The sequence below is a fragment of the Ailuropoda melanoleuca genome, chromosome 10 (assembly GCF_002007445.2).
Source record: "Ailuropoda melanoleuca isolate Jingjing chromosome 10, ASM200744v2, whole genome shotgun sequence".
Taxonomy (NCBI): domain Eukaryota; kingdom Metazoa; phylum Chordata; class Mammalia; order Carnivora; family Ursidae; genus Ailuropoda; species Ailuropoda melanoleuca.
The window spans coordinates 23,996,765-24,015,244 of record NC_048227.1 but is presented as its reverse complement, the minus strand read 5'-3'; the positions used below and the strand labels follow the sequence as shown (position 1 = coordinate 24,015,244).

Sequence of the window (18,480 nt, the reverse complement as noted above, 5' to 3'; positions counted from 1 at the left end):
GGGGAGGGAATGCTGAGGTTGAAGCTCATATCAAGGTTGATTATAATTAGCACCGCTTCAAGATCCAGGTCTCCTTACTGCCTCACGGGCCAAGGTGAGCGCAGTGAACGCCCCTCACTGTCCTCTCTTCTGGAGGAGAGCCTGCACTGTGTGATGTGGAAGAGCCGCTCCCTTTTCCTGGGGCCGCCCTTCAACCGTGGTTCATCTGCTGGGAATGGACACGAGGACATGGCTGGGAGGCCTCATTACTCATACTGAGCTGAAAACAAGCCCCCCCCCGCCCCCAATGAAAAGTAACAGTTGTACAAAAATAAGCAAATGGAGGTGGGAGGCTTCATCACAGAGGGACCATAGCCGGCACACGTATGGGTTATAAAAATAAAAGAAACAGGGGCGCCTGGGTGGCACAGCGGTTAAGCGTCTGCCTTCGGCTCAGGGCGTGATCCCAGCGTTCTGGGATCGAGCCCCACATCAGGCTCTTCTGCTATGAGCCTGCTTCTTCCTCTCCCGCTCCCCCTGCTTGTGTTCCCTCTCTCGCTGGCTGTCTCTATCTCTGTCAAATAAATAAATAAAATCTTTAAAAAAAAATAAAAGAAACAAGGAAGAATCACCATGTTGTACTCCTGAAGCTAATATTACACTGTATGTTAACTGGAATTTAAATAAAAACTCCAAAAAACAAAACAACCCAATCTAAAACAAAAAACAGAAAGGAGACTTGCTGAATATGAAACTGGAATATGGTATATTGACTGAGTCACATCCTCAATTTGGTTCGAAAGACAGCTCTTAGGGCAAAAAATCGTGTCTAACCAAAATTATCCGCAACAACAAAATACTGCCTTTTCACTTGTCTTCCTTTTCTGGCCAGTTTCTCTGTGGCTCTCAACGCTTGTTTCTTCCGGTGGTTTGCTTCTTAGCCGGTGGTGGAGCAACCCCCCCGCCCCCAGGCACAGTGCCGTGGCTTAGAGCAGCCGGTCTCGGGGGCTGGGCAGCGCGGCTGGAGGTGCGCGCCCCGCTCAGCGCCCCCTCTCACCGCGCCCCGGAGGCGTCCGAGCTGCCTAAGCCCGGCCGCCCCAGACCCGAATCAGAACCTGCTTGTTAACGCGAGCCCGCGCCGCCGTGCACACGCAAGCCACAGCAGGTTGCCCTGGAAACAAAAGCTCTGAAGGTGCGAAGCGATCCTTTGCTGGCCTGATGATGCTCAGCCTCAGGTGAGCGCTGACCGCGTGCCGGCCATTGTAGAGCCATCTCCCCACACCCGAGTCAGCATTAGTCCGGTTTCCCAGGTGACGACACCAGGACCCGGCATGCGAGAGTCCCAGGTGCCGACGGAGGGCCGAGAGTGCATGATTCCGCTGTTCTAAGACACTTGCGAGCAAAACGGGGCAAAGCGGGGGATGAGAAGCCGCCCGGTGATTAAGCACGTCTCCCCACCAGATCGGTTATCCGCAGCCGCTGCCGCCCGGGGCACTCAGGCGCCTCAAGCAGTCCACCTGCTGACCTCAGAGGTTTGCTGGGAGGAGCCCGTGAAGTGGCTGCACAGCACTTGACACAGTAAGCGTGCAGTAAACGGTAGCTCTTAGGAAAATATCCGGACTTTTTTTAACCCGAGGAAACACTACAACATGTAAGTTCTGTGGTCGAATCGGGTATCCACCTTTAATGAAACGTACAGCTTTGCCAAGTTGGGTGACAAGCTAACCCTAATTTCCCTATGTGGTTTAGCTCCAGCTGAAGGTGGTCATCTCGGATCCACGGCAGCCCTTAGAGACCCAGGTTGTTAGTCCCGGGACGGAGAGGCGGAGGGGAAAGCAGCGGCCTGGTAAGAACGGCGCCTACCCCAGCCAAACAGCGAATTAGCTGTAAAACCGCGCGAACCCCAGACACCCTCTCCCCATCCCCAGCCACGGTTACCGTCTTCGCTGCGTCAGTATCCGGATTCTTTTCCGCCCCCAGAGGGCGCTGGTGGGCTAGGCAGCCGGCGGCCTCTTCCCACACACGGCGCATGTCCACGCTGCGACACGCCTCCAGCTGGTGGTGGTGCTACGATTGCCCTTCACAATCACGGCATCGCGGATACATCAGTGGAAATGTTTCCGCCCCTTACTATCCTGGCGCCTCAGTGGCCCTCAGGGAAAGTACACCCACATCTCTCTATCATGGCGTCGCGGAAGGCCCTCCGAAAGTGTATCCGCCCCTCATAATCTTGGCGTTGCAGTGCAGCGGAAATGCGTCTGTCCTTTGGCATCGTGGCGCCAGAGAACAGCACAGCCTCGGCTGTGCCCCCATAACTGTAGTGCTGGCCGACGGTGTAGCCTGGGTTTTGAAGGCGGGCATCTGCCCTCACAGTCATGGCGGCATAAGTGCGGGGACGTACGCCCGCCCCTCACAATCATGGCTTCCACGCCGGCGCTCTAGAAGTGTGTCTGGCGCCTCACAATCGTGGAATGGCCGACCTTTCGGGGAAGTATGCCTGCCCCTCACGATCATGGCGTCTGAGACGCTGTTCGGAAGTGTATTTGACTCTCACAGTCATGGCATCGTGGACCCTTCAGCGGAAGTGTGCCTGGCCCTTAAAATCATGGTGCCCACGGCGGGCACAGCCTCGGGTCTTCAATGCTGGTGCCCATCCCAATAACTATAGTGCCGGTGGACGGTGCAACCTGGGATGTAAGAGAAGGCATCCATCGAGAGAGCACCTGCACTTCACAATCACGTCATTGGCAGACAGCACAGCCTGGATTTTGCGCCACTGGCGCCCGCCTCCTTAACTATAATGCTAGCCGACTAAGTACGTCCTAGGCTTTGAGGAAGGGCATCTACCCCTCACAATCATGGCGTCAGCGGTCAGCACGACGGGAGTGCGTATACCCCTCAAACCATGGCGCCGACGAAAGGCTTGGTGGAAGTGCGTGCGCCCCTCAAAATTATGGTGTTGAGAACAAGCTCACCGGAAGTGCGTTTGCCCCTCATAATTATGGCGCCGAGGACCGGCTCAGCGGAAGTCCGCCTGTTCCTCACAATCACGGCGCTCCCAAAGCTCAGCTGGAGACCATATGCCCCTCACAATCATGGCACTCCCATGGCTCAGCTGGGGAGCATCTGCCCTTTACAATCATGGCGTCCAGAGCGGGGCGGGGCGAGGCGGTGTCTGGAAGAGAGAAAAGGGCCGGCTGCCCTGATACAAGTGCTCATGTGACTGGGAAGATGGCCGTCTTTCCCTGGTAAGGAAGAAGCGGCGGCTGGTCTTTGGAGAAGGGCTGTTTTTGCTGTCTGTGGGTCTGTCTCTGCGAGTGTGAGCGTATGCATGCGAGTGAATGGGAATTGCTCTCTTCGGGCGGTGCTGGCGGAGTCTCCCATCCTATCCCGGGTGGTTTTGACCACAATCCCCGGCCGCTACCTCGATCCAGAGGAAGTCCCTGAGGCAGGACGGGTGGAATCTTGGTTCCCTCCCGGCTACCCCTTCCCTGCACCTTTCACGGCCCGTCTCCATTCATTCCATAAAGAAAACTCCAGCTCCCCGGCTTCTTGTTTCCCAGGTTCTGGGGGCGCTGCATGCAGGGAATGGTGGACTCGGCTCTGAGTCTGAATGATACGGGACATCTGGCTGTTTTCTATTTCCTGTGCTACTCAGCTCGCCTAGAGGACTCTTGATTTTCTTATCTGTGAATTGGCTTCGGTTCGTCCCACTGCGTGCAGGGCCCCGCGCTGGGTACTGCGGATGCAGAACCCTCAGACATACTCCTCGGCCTCAAAGAGTTAGAGTTAAATGGAGCAGACACACAGAACAGAAGGGTCTGCAAAGCAGGCATTGGGATGAGGCATAACCTCACCTCGGGGTGAGGGGAAGGCTTAAGAGGGGCAGAGTCTTAACTTGGTTTTGGAGGATGAATAGGAGTTCATAACAGGCAAGAAGGACGTGTGTCTTGGCTGACAGGCCTGGCAGGGCTCTTGTGACTATAGTGGCTGGGAGTGATTGGCTGTGTGTGCGGGAAGTCAGCAAGCTGTGATGGGTATACTGGGATTATCTGGGGATGTGTGCTCTACCCTGCATCTCAGAAAGGGAGATCGTTTTCTGATCCTTTTCTTTCCAGATGATGTGGATTCCCTTGACTGCGTGATCAAATGAAAGAGTATCCAAGGGCACTGGGTGGCTCAGACGGTTAAGCGTCTGCCTTCAGCTTGGGTTGTGATCTCGGGGTCCTGGGATGGAGACCCTCATGGGACTCCCTGCTCAGCGGGAAGCCTGCTTCTTCCTCTGCCTACTGCTCCCCCTGCTTGTGCTGTCTCTTTCTCTCTCTTTAACAAATAAAATCTTAAAAAATACAGCCCTAGACTCTAGAAATAAATACAACCTTCTGATTTTGTGCTTGATAAACAGCTGCCTTCCGTATTCCCTGCAGCTGGCTAATAGTTCAGCGACTTCGTTCCGAGGTCTTAATACACTAAGTTGGGATTGGATGCCACTGAGTTTCTTTGGATCTAGTCACTTGAAGCACCTGTTAGGGTATCATTAAGGCTTAAACACCAAAACGAATGAGAAACATCTGGCTTCAATTAACTTGTCTGGAATTTTCGAATGAGAAAATCCAGGAAGATGCTATTTTAATCTGTGCATCCCAGTACATTTTTACCTGTGATATTTTTACTTTAAATCACAGAGGTGCCCTAACACCTGGGGTCTCCAAAGCACCTGATCTGGCTGTGCTCTCCACGTTCCTGTGGCAGCACGTGTTCATCCTAACGATTCCTGACACTTGCTGGTCTTTAAAGGGACCAAGGGGCACCTGGGTGGCTCAATCCGTTAAGCATCCGACTCTTGATTTCAGCTCAGTTCATGATCTCAGGGTCATGACCTGAAGTCGGCGTTGGGCTCTGCTCTCAGGACAGAGTCTGCTTGGGATTCTTTCTTTCCCTCTGCCCCTCCACTTGCTGGCATGCGTGCACTCTTTCTGTCTCTCTAAATAAAATTTTTTAAAAAATAAAGGGACTGAGTTTTAACCTTGTTTCTTTGCATGGATCTTGACAGATAGCAGGTGCTGTCATGCTCGTGGGAGAAGAAACTGGCCAGATTTTGTCAATAGACACTTAAAATCACTGAATGAAAATAGCAAAAAGCATTTGGTGGATTTCAGTATTTCTAGTGTAAGGAGATGAATTCGGTATGGGATTTCTATGCATTTATGTTACCGCATGTAGATAATTTGACGTTTACGGAGCCTTCTGTGTGTGAACACCAGGCACTGTATTAAGTCCTTCATGTGCAGTGTCTTATTTAATCCTCAACCCTAATTTTTCAGGTGAGGAAGTGGAGGCGGAGAGGTGAAGCAGTTAGTTTACCTAAAGTCGTACAGCCTGCAAGGAGCTTGAGGTTTGGCGCCCAGAGGCTGTGCTCCTAACCATTACCGGCAGCTGGACTTCCAGTCCAAGCCCTGGGGTGCAGGGCTCCCCAAACCCTGCTGTGTTGTCGTGGGTCTCCCCAGAATGTCTCTTAGGACTCACACTTTATTATCTCTGATGACTTTTGTCCTGGGCTAACATCTCTGATGTCCAGTACACCATGGATCACCTTAATCCTGTGGTAATAATGCGCTTAAAAACACCCACTTTTGAGTCAAGAATTTCTACATCACTTTAAGACTTTTTTTGAGATGGGGGAATGGGCATATCATGATCGTGGGAGAAGAAACTGGCCAGATTTTGTCAATAGACACTTAAAAATCACTTAAGAATGAAAATAGCCAGCAAAAAGCATTTGGTGGATTTCCGTATTTCTAGTGTAAAGAGATTAATTTGGTAATGGGATTTCTGTGCATTCATGTTATCAGATGTAGATAATTTGAAAATAGGGAGTGGTCAAACTTTAACATGGGTATAAACCACTCCGGGGTTTTTGCTCATGTACACATCCCCGTCTGTGCTATTTATTTCCACATTCCCCAGGTGATGCCCTTTGCGTGATCTGTGGACCACGCTTTGAGTAGCCAGCGGCTTGGCCCAGTCAGGAGTGGAGGTGGGAAATGTTGGCCTTTTTTCTGTGGCAGCCGCTGGGGACCTGCTTGAGCTTCAGCGTTGCCAGAGCCGAGATGATGGGGGGTTTTTATCAACTGCATCTGCTCTGTTGAGTGGAAAAAGCAAAGTAGGGATTTTGAGAAAATGCCCGCTGGGGGGCGCTGTTGGCCTTACCAAAGACCCGGGCCTTGAAGACCAGGCTTTAGCATCTCATATGGTGGGGAACCTTAGTTAGGAGCCCAGAGCGAATTTGAGGAAAAACGATGGAGGAAGTGATAAAAAGATCAACATATAGGAGTTTGACATGGAATTTTAAATGTTTCCCTTTTTTTTTTTTTTAGGTTTTTCCAGAAGTAGTAGTTTCCCCCCTCCCCTCAAACTTAAAAAAGAAAAATTCAAAGTTGGTTCTTTTAAAAAAAAAAATAGACAAAAGTAGACAATTGCTTAAGGTTCACAAGATGACCTTCAGGTGGTCTACAGAGCTCCTACCTCTGGGAATTGGGCTGCCTCAGTTTTCTTGTGTCCCTAAGCACTCGCTGCTGTCACCTCAATGCTAAGCCTCAGCTTCTCTGTCTGAAAAATGGGCGTAATGATAATACATGGGTCAGGGGATTGGTTAAATGAGGGAGTGCAGGGAAAGGGCTTGGCCTAGATTCCGGTATACAGACAGCACATAATACACGAGAACTATTATTTTTATCCTGCATATCAAGTCACCCTGTTGTTTTGATACCATGCCTTTCTCAGCTGTTGATTGATTTATTAACGATTATGCAACTTAATTTCAGGTCTGATTACATTCCCACTCATTCTAGTAAATTAACCTTTCAAAAGTCTATTGATAAAGTTAAGAATGATCTGAAAGGAAAACCATCCTCGGATCTTTAAACTCCCGTGTGGCTGCCGATGGCTATTCCTCCAATTTATTTATTCTTGAGGTCTTTATTTCATAAGTCAAAGATTGGCTGGCCGCATATCAATGGGAGTTTGGAAGAGCATTTCATATTTTGGGGAGACGAGGACCGGGTGTATTTGGTGAGTGTGACCACAGACACTAGGCAATATATTATGATAGGGGTTTTCCTTTCAAAGAAATAGAAAGTGGAGATCTACTCATATTTTTCACTAGCCTTCCTCCATTCCTGCTCTCAAAGCCACAGTTAATTTAGAAAGGGATATGCATGAAATGACCTGGGATCTCCGTTCTCTTGTACTGAGTCAGGTTTCTGGGTTAGTAGAGCTTGAGTAAGGCTGACAGATTGCACAGTGCAGCTGGATTTGGGGTTCCTGCAAGGACTAACGAAGCCAGGGGCCTGAAAGTGGGGGGGGGGTTGGGTCGGGGGGGGATGGGGTGTGTTTAGGGGACTTGGAGGCCGAGGAACAAGGTGACTGGCTCTGTGCTCTTTGAGACTTTGAGTATTTTCCAAGTTTTTGAAACCTGTTTCTCTTTTGATGAGCCGTTCCGGCTTTCCATCATTCCTCTCTCCTTGGTTTTTACTGTAAGCATTAAGAGCAGCCAAGCTGTTTCTGCAGCACTTTGCTTAGAAATGTCCTCACCCACGTACCCCATTTCATGGCTCCCAAGTCCTGCCTTCCACAGAGCACCAGGACGTAAGCACAGCCCAGCCAAGCTCTCTGCCACGTTTTGACAGGGATCACTTTTCCCTGTCCAGTAACCTGGTCCTCGTTTCCATCTGAGGCCTTGCTAGACTGGCCTTCACCGTCCAAACTTCGAGCAGCTTCCATTGGCAACTGCTGGCGTGTTCTGGAGGAGGGTCAAGGCTTTCTCTGCAGCTCTCCTGCCCTCTTTCCAAGCCCTCATGACAGTCACTCGTGACTGTCCACTCAGGAAGATGGCTGTTCTAGTCTGTCTTGCAAAACGCTTCCAGCCTGAACCCTTCCGTTTCCTGAGCTGCTTCTTCATTTTTAGGTATTTGTCACAGCAATACCCCCATTTCTCAGTCCCTGTTACCTGTTTTAGCCCATTTGGGCTACAATAAAAAAAAAATTACAGATGGGGCAACTTAGAAACAAAAGTGTTTGTTTCTCCTGGAGGCTGAAAGTCTGGGATCTTGACACGTGCACGGTGTGTCTTCACGGGGTGGGCGGCTCCCTGGGGTCCGTCAGGGCACTGATCCCACTCTCGAGGCTCCTCCCTTGCAACCTCATCACGTCCTGAAGGCTCACCTCCTCTAACACCATCATCTTTGGGGGTGAGGATTTCAGACCGTAGCACCTCTTCTGTGCTGGTTGTGCATTTTAAATACTGTAAGTTACCATTTTTTACAGTCACTAATCTAGTTTTACCCCCATCTTTACCTTTTATTACTCTAAAGGAGATGTGGATGTATACAAGTGTGTACATACACATACGTGTACGTATTGTGTGTATATATATATATATATATGTTTTGTTTTCAACTGGGATCACTTTGTTTCCATATGTAGTTTTTTTTTTTTTTAATTTTTTTTAGGTGTAATTCTGCTATATATGCTGTTCTGTTTTTCTTTGCAAACTCTTCAGCCCTTACGGCTGAAGGGCATTTTCCGTAGGTGCATAATTTTTGGTCATTTCCTTGGGACTTCTGTGGTACCATCCCTTTGTCTGCTGGTTTCATCTCTGCTGAGACAGTAATCTAACCGTGCTTTGAACATAAGGTGTCTTTTTTCCTTCTAAGAAATCCTCTGTCTTTAGTTTTTAGCCATTTTACCACAAATGCTCTAAGTATGGTTTCAGGTTTGCTTTTGTACGGGTCCTGCTTGGGGCATAGGTGTTTCTTGAATCTGTAGCTCGATCTCTTTAGTTTCAGCTGTCATCCCTTCAAACACTGTTTCTGCCCATTCTTTCTCTTTTTGCCTTTAGGGTTCCAGTTGTGTGTGTGTTAGACCTTCCCGTCCTGCCCCTTAACGCCTTTGCCACTCTTCGCTCTGCTTCCTGTCTGTCTTCCCTGCGTGCATCAGCGTGGACACTCTTTTCCCTTCTTCCGTCTTATGATCCCCTCCCAGGACATATGAAACCCTGCTCAGCTTCTTTCTCTGGCTTTATAGCTTTTGTGAACACTTTGCAGGGAGACCCAGGGCCTGATCTCTGACTTCTCTGCACCCCCTGCTCTCGAGAAGCTCTTCCTTCAAGCCCTGGTTGTCTCAGGGGAGAGCCGGGGAGGGAAGTTGGCTTCACTTCACTGAGCGCCTGTGGTTCTGACATCTGGCCTCACGGGTCCCGGATGCCTTGGCAGCTCCGTACACCTTGAACTGAGTGTTAAAATTCTATTTAGCGTTTCTCGGTCTCGGTAGAAGTACCGTTCGGCTCTGAACTGCCGTATCCTTGAGGAAGTCTGAGCAAAGAGTTCTAGTGTGTTCTGTGTCTCCCTCAGCTGATTGTTCTCTGGGTTTTCTATCTTCCAGGCATCCCAGGAGCAGGAACTACAAGGCTGAGTTTGCGTCATGCCGGCTGGAGGCTGTGCCGTTGGAGTTTGGGGACTATCACCCGCTGAAGCCCATAACTGTGAGTTGGTCAAGGGCCCTCTAACTGATACTCCATGAGACAACAGACCAGTTCCTGGGTCTTTCCCGTTTGCCAGCAGTAGCTGCTCTTGCATATTTATTTCCACTGGTTTGTTCCCAGCCCTGCTTTTTTGTGATATTGACCTCACCCGCCATCACGTTCATTCTGCCCTTGCTCATATTCGCGAGGTTGTCAGGAGTGCGGGACGCCTTTGTTCCTGACATGGAGGTGTGAACCAGATACCTTAATTGGCCTGTGTGGAACATTAAGAATCTGATTACCCGTAGAGGATGCTGTCCTGAATAGCATCTTGGTCTACTTGTGAGTTATTTAAAAAATGAAAAGCAGGCAAGCAATGTAGGTGGTCCCTGTCTTCTGGGTTAGCGCTGTCTGACAGCTGTGTGCGTGTCATCATAGGTCAGGATGGGGGAGACAGACACGGACAGTGGACACCAAGGACATGAAGTTTCCTAATGGCAGAGAGCCTGAGAACCTTCAGAGGCCATTACCTTAAGCAGGAGAGCCTACATGGAGCTTCTGCCTTCCAGGGCCCCTCCAGGGCCCCTCCAGGCCCCATGGGCTCGTGTGGCCGTGGCTGACCCACCCGTGGGTCGGTTCCATTCTCAGGAGCTCAGTCACACGGAGACCGACCAGGGCAGAGGCTCTGGGCTTGTGTCCTTTGGCTTAGTGACACAGCATCAGGGAGACTGTCTTCTCCAGTGTGCGTTGCCCAGCTGGGCTCCGTGTCCCTCCCTGACCCACTCTGGTCACCAGGGGGTCGAACATACTGACCGATTGGGTTGGGGTAGTGCCCAACTGGGGAACTGGTAGCAGGGTCCACCCCAGCAGGCCTGTAGGAGCTGAGAGTCAGGGAGCGCTGCTTTCCCAAAGAAAACACGGACTGGGAGACGGAGGGACGGATGCCGGGCAGACAGAATGACAGATGTGCACCAGTAGGAGGCACTTCGCCCAATCGTCCAAGGTTGGCATCATGGCGTCAGACCCTATGGATTTAGGACAAGGTCTTCAATAAGCCTGCCCTTGTTTCAGACACCCACTGCAAATTTGGGGAACCCCCGGGCACCTGCATTTCTGACCAACTGGCTGCATATCCAAGGGTTTCCCAAGATCTCCGTCAGGCTTGATAATTTGCTAGAACAACTCACAGAACTTGGAAAAGTACTGTCCTTAGGGTTTTGTGTAAAGGATACAGATGGGGAGCAGCCAGCTGAGAGATGCTTAGGGTGGAAGGATCGGGACCACAGGGAGCTCTGTGCCCTCTGCCTGTGGCCGCGTTGTGTGTCCACCACCCAAGAAGCTCCCCTGAGCTTTGGTGTGCCCACACTTGGTGTTGGGGACTTCACTACATAGGCGTGATGGCGTGATTCCTTGGCCACATGATTGAACCCGATCTGCAGCCTCCTGCCCCTGAGGTCAGGCTGATATCGCCGGGCTGTGCTCGCAGGCTTGGTCTTTGTCGTGACCAGCCTCCATGCTGCGATATCTTGTTAGCGTAAACTTGGGTATGACTGCGGGGTTGTGAATGACAGACACTCCAAGGACTAGAGCCTCCTTTCCCAGAACCAGGGACAAAGGCCAGTTGGGCTCTCCTTTATCCTTTATCTCCTTTATCTCTCTCCCTCTCCCTCCCTCCCTCTCCCTCCCCCCCCTTCCTCTCTCTCTCTCCCTTCCCCCCTCCCTGAAGATGGGTTTCCTCTGCTTTCCTGTGGATACCTTCCCAAAGTATCCATTACCGTCCCTCCTCCCCTGGGCCCCAGGTTTTCACAAATTCCTCATTTAAAGAGGCGAGTGGAGCCCAACTAGCCCTTCTGGATTTGGTCCTAAATTTTCAGCCGAGAGACTCTGGTTGAATTTGCTTGGCTCAAGGGTTAACCCCTGGTCTGGTCATCTGAAGTGGGGGAGAATTGGAGGCCCATGGAACAAAGACATGGCCTCACACCCCAGCACCCCTCCACGCGCCTCAGGACTCACCAGCACGTGGCATCAGGAAGTTCTCCAAGAAGGAAGGAGGGGCATTCACTGTGTTGCGGTGATGACACGGCTCGGCAGCACCCCTGAGACCGTCTTCAGAGTGTGACAACCCTGGGATCTCGCGTACCCTGGTTCATGACCCTCCCTAGACCCTTGCCACCTCGTGAATGACCTCACAGTCTTGTGAAGATGCGGGTTCTTTTTTTTTTTTTTAATTTTTTTTTTAAAGATTTTATTTATTTATTTGACAGAGATAGAGACAGCCAGCGAGAGAGGGAACACAAGCAGGGGGAGTGGGAGAGGAAGAAGCAGGCTCACAGCGGAGGAGCCTGATGTGGGGCTTGATTCCATGACGCCGGGATCACGCCCTGAGCTGAAGGCAGACGCCCAACCGCTATGCCACCCAGGCACCCCCAATGTGAAGATGTGGGTTCTGACGCAGTAGGTCCCGGGGGGGAGCTCGAGAGTCCACGTTTTTGAGCAGCTCCCTGGTGATGTGGGTGCTGCTTGCCCAGGGACACACTTTGAGTAAGAGGGTCTGACAGGGACGCAGTTATAGCTCACCTCCTGAGTCCTTATGGCCCTGCGTCTTCCTCACCCCTACTCCGGCCTTCCCTTCCTCCATAGCTGGGATTCTGAGTCGTGTCAGTTCGTCACAGAAAATAAGTGTCCCTGCTGAAAGCAGTGGTCCCTTCAATGAAGCGAATGAGCAGAAATGCATGTGAGTGTTTCTCTGGGAAGTCTTTTGAAAATTCCACTTGACCTCTTGGGTTTTCCCCACAGGTCACAGAGTCGAAGACGAAGAAAGTGAGCCGGAAAGGCAGCACTTCTTCCACGTCGTCCTCATCCTCCAGCTCCGTGGTGGACCCGCTGAGCAGCGTGCTGGACGGGACCGACCCCCTCTCCATGTTCGCAGCCACAGCGGACCCCGCAGCCACGGTAACACGGCCCGTGCGTGGTCGCTCCTATGGGGGCGGGGGTGGCTTTTCATCTGTTTGTTTGTAATCTGCACAGGTCACACAGGGGGGCAGTTGGGGGGGGGTTGTGTTTGTAACAGTTTAGATGATCCGGACACCCGCAGGGTCCAGCTTACGGAGGCCGCACGTCCCGGGGAGAGGCTGGCACGGATCCTGGAAGCTTCTTCCTTTTTTTAGGAAGGCATTTCAGAATTCATTTTTGGTTTTATTTATTTATTTATTTTTTAAAAAGATTTTATTTATTTGACAGAGATAGAGACAGCCAGCGACAGAGGGAACACAAGCAGGGGGAGTGGGAGAGGAAGAAGCAGGCTCACAGCAGAGGAGCCTGATGTGGGGCTCGATCCCATAACGCCGGGATCACGCCCTGAGCTGAAGGCAGACGTTTAACCACTGTGCCACCCAGGCGCCCCTTTTTTCAAGATTTTATTTCTTTGAGAGAGAAAAGCGAGCACAAGCAGGGGAAGGGGCAGAGGGAGAGGGAGAAGCAAGCTCCCAGCTGAGCAGGGAGCCCAACATGGGGCTGGATCCCAGGACCCTGAGATCATGATCTGAGCCGAAGGCAGACGCTTCACCGACTGAGCCACCCAGGCGCCCCTTCCTATAGTAGGGATCTATCTACGATCTCAGTTTCCGAGTATGTATACACCTACTCCTGTATGAGTAACAACTAGAACGGTAACGGGATCTGCTTACTGCATGGCAGGCATTTTCTCTGCGCTTCTCGTGCTCACGCCGCTGTGTGACTGGTGTTCTAACGGGGCCCACGCGGAGGAAGAGTGTATATGCTGGACTTCAAGCCCAGGCAGGCTGACTTCAGAATCCACACTCTGAACCACCGTTCTGTGCTGGCATTGCCCACTTCTGTGTACTTTTTTTTTTTTTTTAACATAAATTGAACTATATTTAACTATATTTTTTTAATTTGATAAGGTGTCTGGGAGAACTTTCTGTGTTCATACTTAGGGAGCAATCTTTTTATTTTGAATGGCTGCATTGCATCCTAAAGAATGAGTACTTACTCGATGCTGGACACGTGGGCTGTTTCTGGTGTTTGCTCATCTTGGCTGTGGTGCACTGGGCCTTGAACAGACACACGTCTTGGTGCACATGTGCCAGATTTCTGTGGAATAACTTTCTTACTTATTTAAAGACTTTATGTCGAAGTAATCTCTATGTCCAACATGGGGCTCAGACTCAAAACCCCGAGATCAAGAGTCGCACGTTCCACCGACTGAGCCAGCCAGGCGCCCCTGCAGGGTAACTTCTTAGAAGTTCAGTACCGGGCTACAGCAATGTGTGTTTAAGGTTTTGATGGCTGCTGCCAGGTCATTCTCCAGAAAGGCTTCACCACATGCTAGCCCCACCAGCAGTGCCTAGGGGTGTCTGTCTTCCTGCAGCCTTGCCACCCGGGTATTACCAGTCATTTTAACTCTGCCATTTGGGTGGTTGAAAGATGATCACTTGACGTTTGCCTTTCCTTGGTTCTTAACATGTTGGAGTGTCTTTTGATCTGTTGATTGGCCCTTTGTGGTGAATCGGCCAGAAAAATATCTAGTAAACCTTTCAGATCTATTTTATTCTGCGTTGGGGGACTGTCTGCCTTCTGCTTATATGGTTTTTTTTCTTTAGCTTTGAGATATAATTGGCAAAATTGTTAGACATTTAAAGTGAACATGATGATTTGCTATTTGTCTTTTTAAATTTTTTTATTGCTTTTCTTTTTAAATTTTGTCAGAGCACGTGCGCACAAGCGGGGGCGGGGGGAGGCAGAGATAGAGGGAGAAGCAGATTCCCCGCTGAGCAAGGAGCCCAATGCAGGACACAATCCCAGACCCTGGGATCATAACCTGAGCCGAAGGCAGATGCTTAACGACTGAGCCACCCAGGCGCCCCTTGTCTTTTTTTTTTTTTTTTTTTTTTAAGACTTTTTTTTTTTTTTTTTTTAGAACGNTGAGTGGAGGGAGGAGCTAAGGGAGAGGGAGAGAGGGAATCCTCAAGCAGACTCCCACTGAGCATGGAGCCTGTGGCGGGACTCGATCCCACAACTGCTATGAGGTCACAACCTGAGCTGAAACCAAGAGTTGGACACAAAATGATCTGAACCACTGAGGTGTCCCGAGTATGTGCTGTTTGTATACATTGTGAAAGCACTTTCCTCATCAAGTTAGTTAATACATTCATCACCTCACTTATTTACCTTTTTTAATTTGGTGAGCACATTTAAGTTTTACTCCCCCAGCAAATTGCAGTTTTACAATACCTTGCTATCAATTGCAGTCACATTGTTAGCTTAAATTTTTTTTTTAAGATTTTATTTATTTATTTATTTGACAGAGAGAGAGAGAGAGACAGCCAGCGAGAGAGGGAACACAAGCGGGGAGTGGGAGAGGAAGAAGCAGGCTCTTAGTGGAGGAGCCTGATGTGGGGCTTGAACCCAGAACGCTGGGATCACGCCCTGAGCTGAAGGCAGACGCTTAACGACTGCGGACTGCGCCACTCAGGTGCCCCTATACTTTGTTGTTAAACTAAAACAATACTGTGGCTGAGAGCTTGTCTTGCCTTTCCTTAGGACAGCTCTAGAAAGAGACGAGACAGAGACGAGAACTCCATCATAGGATCCGACTTTGAGCCCTGGGCCAACAAACGAGGAGAAATCCTCGCCCGGTACACCACCACAGAAAAACTCTCCATCGTGAGTACCAGTACGCTCTTCTCTCCGCGCCTGCTTCGGACTTTGTAGTAATTTCTTTTTGTCTCTATGATTCTGTCCCCAAGTGTGTAGGATTTTTCTTCACACCGGGTAATTCTCTGATGCCAGCTATACCAGAGATTGTGTCCCGTCCCGCAGGGTAGGGGCCTGGTCCCTCAACACCGTCTCCCACTTCCCCCGAGGGTCACGAGTCCAGGTTGCCTGCTTTGCTTGTGATCGTCTGGGTGTGCGTCAAGTTCCCACCACCCCCTCCTTGGGTTCAGCTAACTTGCTAGGTGGCTCACAGAATTCAGGAAACCCGCTCACTCACTAGATTTCAAGGATACTGAAGGTCTTGAATCAGCATCCACTTGAAGAGGGACCTAGGGTGAGCTTCCAGAGAACCTTTGTCCCCGTGGAGTTTGGGGTCCTGCCTGGTGGCATGTGGGTGCATTCTATTCAGCAAGTCTCTGAGCCCTGTGCTTTTGGGTTTTTAGGGAGGCTTCATTGCATAGACAGGATTGATTAAATCCTTGGCCATTGGTGATTGATTCAACTTCCAGTCTCTCTCCCCTCCCTGGAGGTCAGGGGGTGGGCCTCAAAGTTTCAATCCTTGGATCACCTGTTTGCTTCCCTTGGAAACTAGTCCCCATCCTTAGGTGGGTCCCAAAGTCAATTAACACAACAGAAGACACCTTTTAGCACTGTCATCCCTTGGGACATTCCAAGGGTGGTAGGAGCTTCTGTGCCAGGAACAGAACCCAGACCAAATACAGATTTCTTACAAATCACATCATAGTTCTTGTTGCCCCAACTCCTGGGCTCCGTACGTTTCCCTCATTGTGTCAGCATTAGTTGGGAGAAAAATGTGCTGATGGGTTTCTCAAAAAATGTGTTAAGACTCAGGGCTCTGGCACAGTTCAGGGAAGAATTGGGATGGTGGAACCCCGTTTCCGAGGAGGTCTGAGTTAAGATATGAGGATCCTGCCCCAAAGAAGGTTCACTTCTTGCTGTGACTCAGGTTTTCTTCTCGAACTGGAGGTTCACTTTCTTTGGGCAGCCACAAGGCAGAGCCGTTGGCTCCAAGCTGAGAGCCGGCACTGGCCAGGGAAAGCCGAGCAATGCCTGGGTTACTGAGGACGAGGTTCAGGAGCTTGGAATTGAAGCCCTCACTAGTAACGTAATGCAGCGGTGACACTTCTCTTGTGACACTGACAAGCAGCCTAGAGGTGGGTGGTCCAGGGCTGGAACTGGGAGCTCTTTTTGTCCTGCCATGTCCAGTGTCCCCTCATGTCTGAGTTGTTGGAAGGAGGAAATGAGAAAGTAGGATGCACCCTAGCTGATTTGAGGACCCCTCCCAAAGCCCCCCTCCCCACACCCAGTCACTTTTGTCTTGAAGGTCGTCACGGGCCAGACACAGGTGGAAGGAAAGCTGGGAAGTGGTGGCCAGTGTGCCCATCAGAAATCGGGGCTATGAGTAGGGAGGAAGGGGTGGACCGAGTGGGCAGTGGGAAGGCTCTGCCCTGGTGCCTCTCCTCCTGGCTTCCTCTCGGGCTGGGTGAGGGGGCTGCAGGCACGATCGCTGGACTAGTCATTTTATTCTGATTTTCTGAATACATTGAGTTACTCAAGAGCAGTAATTTTTCAAGCAGGAGTAATTATACCCGCCGGGGGACACACGGCAATGTCTGGAGGCATTGTGGTTGTCACAGCTGTGGGGGCGTGACTGGCATTTAGTGGGTAGAGACCAGGGACGCTGCTAAACAGCGCCAAGGCTGTGAAACCCTGATTGAGAGGAAGCTAAATGCTACCCCGTGGTGCCGGTGCCCTGAAAATTTTGCTACTTGTCGGCTCACTTTGAGCGTCCTGAACTGTGTAGAAACTTGAATCTGCCGAAGTTTCTAGTGAGCTGGGTTTTCCTCCTTTGATTAAATAGTTCTGTTTTTCACTTGGATGAGTAAGTAGCTTTGTTGGAAAATGATGGGTTGTATTGTCTTCGTGCTACTTGAGTAATTAAGTATCTTACAAGTTTTTTTGTGTTGTTGTTGCAGAAACTAGGCAGTCTTAAAAAAATATTAACAAATTATTTTTGCCTCTGCAGAATCTGTTTATGGGATCTGAAAAAGGTGAGTTTTTGTTGTTGTTACTGTCTCAATGGGAAATTCTCCCATAACCTTTAGTATAATTTCACAAGGGACTAAAAGTCTGTAGTATCCAGTCTGGTGTTTAATTCCATTAAAGCTGTTCTTTCCTAGATTACGTACAGACTTGTTAGAATTGCAATACATGTTTATGTGATGAATGGGGGGTTTAAAAAAAAACAAAAGACCAAAGGAGTCACTAAGAGTAAAACATGAGGTCACTCCCTGATTTTTCGTCACAGAGCTGTAGTAGTCTCCTCTCCGAGTACCTTCTCACCACCTGGGGAATGGTTAAAATTCTCCTTTTTAGAGATCCATTACTCTGCCTTAAGTCTTTACCCACCCCCCCACTTGTGAGAAGGCAGATACGCTGGGGTCGGGAGTCACAGTCTTACTGGCCACTGGTCCATGAACAAGCAGTCCTCAGTTTCTTCTGCCGGGACCTGTGGTCAGAAGCTCTGGATCAGCGCACCTCAAACCAGCTGTGCGGCGGGCTCACCTTAGCAACTTTGGGACAAATACACACCAGTGGGCCCCACTCCACTTGTTGAATTTATCTTGAGGAGTGGGGCCCAGGTATTGCCTTTTTTTTTTTTTTTTTTTTAAAGATTTGAGAGAGCTCTGGGGTGGGGAGGGGCAGGGAAAGAGAGTCGGACTCCGAGCTGAGTGCAGAGCTCAACACGGGGCTCCATCTCACAGCCCTGAGATCACAACCCAAGCCAAAACCAAGAGTTGGATGCTTAACCAATTGTGCCACCAGGACACCCCCTGGAAAGTGCTTTTTTGAAGCTCCCAGGTGATTCTGAGGCAGTTGACAGGTGCAGAGGAGCACAGCTGTGGTTTATGTGCAAATCACTGGTAGGGCAGCTGCAACTCTCCCTTGTTCTCTGCAGGTGGGAGCAACGCTCTAGTTATTAAGAGAGTGGGAGCACCTTTGTTAGGGCTGTAACTTTGACCCCAAACCAAGAAAAAGTAAATCCTACTGTTGTATATCTCCCAGTTTGGAAAAATCAGAAAGATTGATGAGATCACTTGCTGGCGAGAACATACAGCAGCAGGAACTCTGATGCTGCCAGTGGGAGTGTAAAGTGATAAAACCACTGTGTAAAGCACTTTTGTGGTTATATGTTAAAGTTGAAGTTGGGCCAACCCTTTGAC

At 50.1% G+C, this 18,480-nt stretch overlaps 1 protein-coding gene across 1 annotated transcript in view; it reads left to right on the top strand.

Annotated features, from left to right (window-relative positions):
• The first annotated feature begins 3,088 nt into the window (after positions 1-3,088).
• Positions 3,089-18,480, top strand: part of VPS35L (VPS35 endosomal protein sorting factor like) — a 117,850-nt gene continuing 102,458 nt past the window's right edge. Inside the window, exons 1-5 of the mRNA XM_011235811.3 lie at positions 3,089-3,227; positions 9,421-9,520; positions 12,296-12,451; positions 15,062-15,184; positions 17,283-17,307. Of these exons, the coding sequence (XP_011234113.2) occupies positions 3,121-3,227; positions 9,421-9,520; positions 12,296-12,451; positions 15,062-15,184; positions 17,283-17,307 (511 nt within the window). The 5' untranslated portion in view covers positions 3,089-3,120. The remainder of the gene's footprint in view (positions 3,228-9,420; positions 9,521-12,295; positions 12,452-15,061; positions 15,185-17,282; positions 17,308-18,480) is intronic.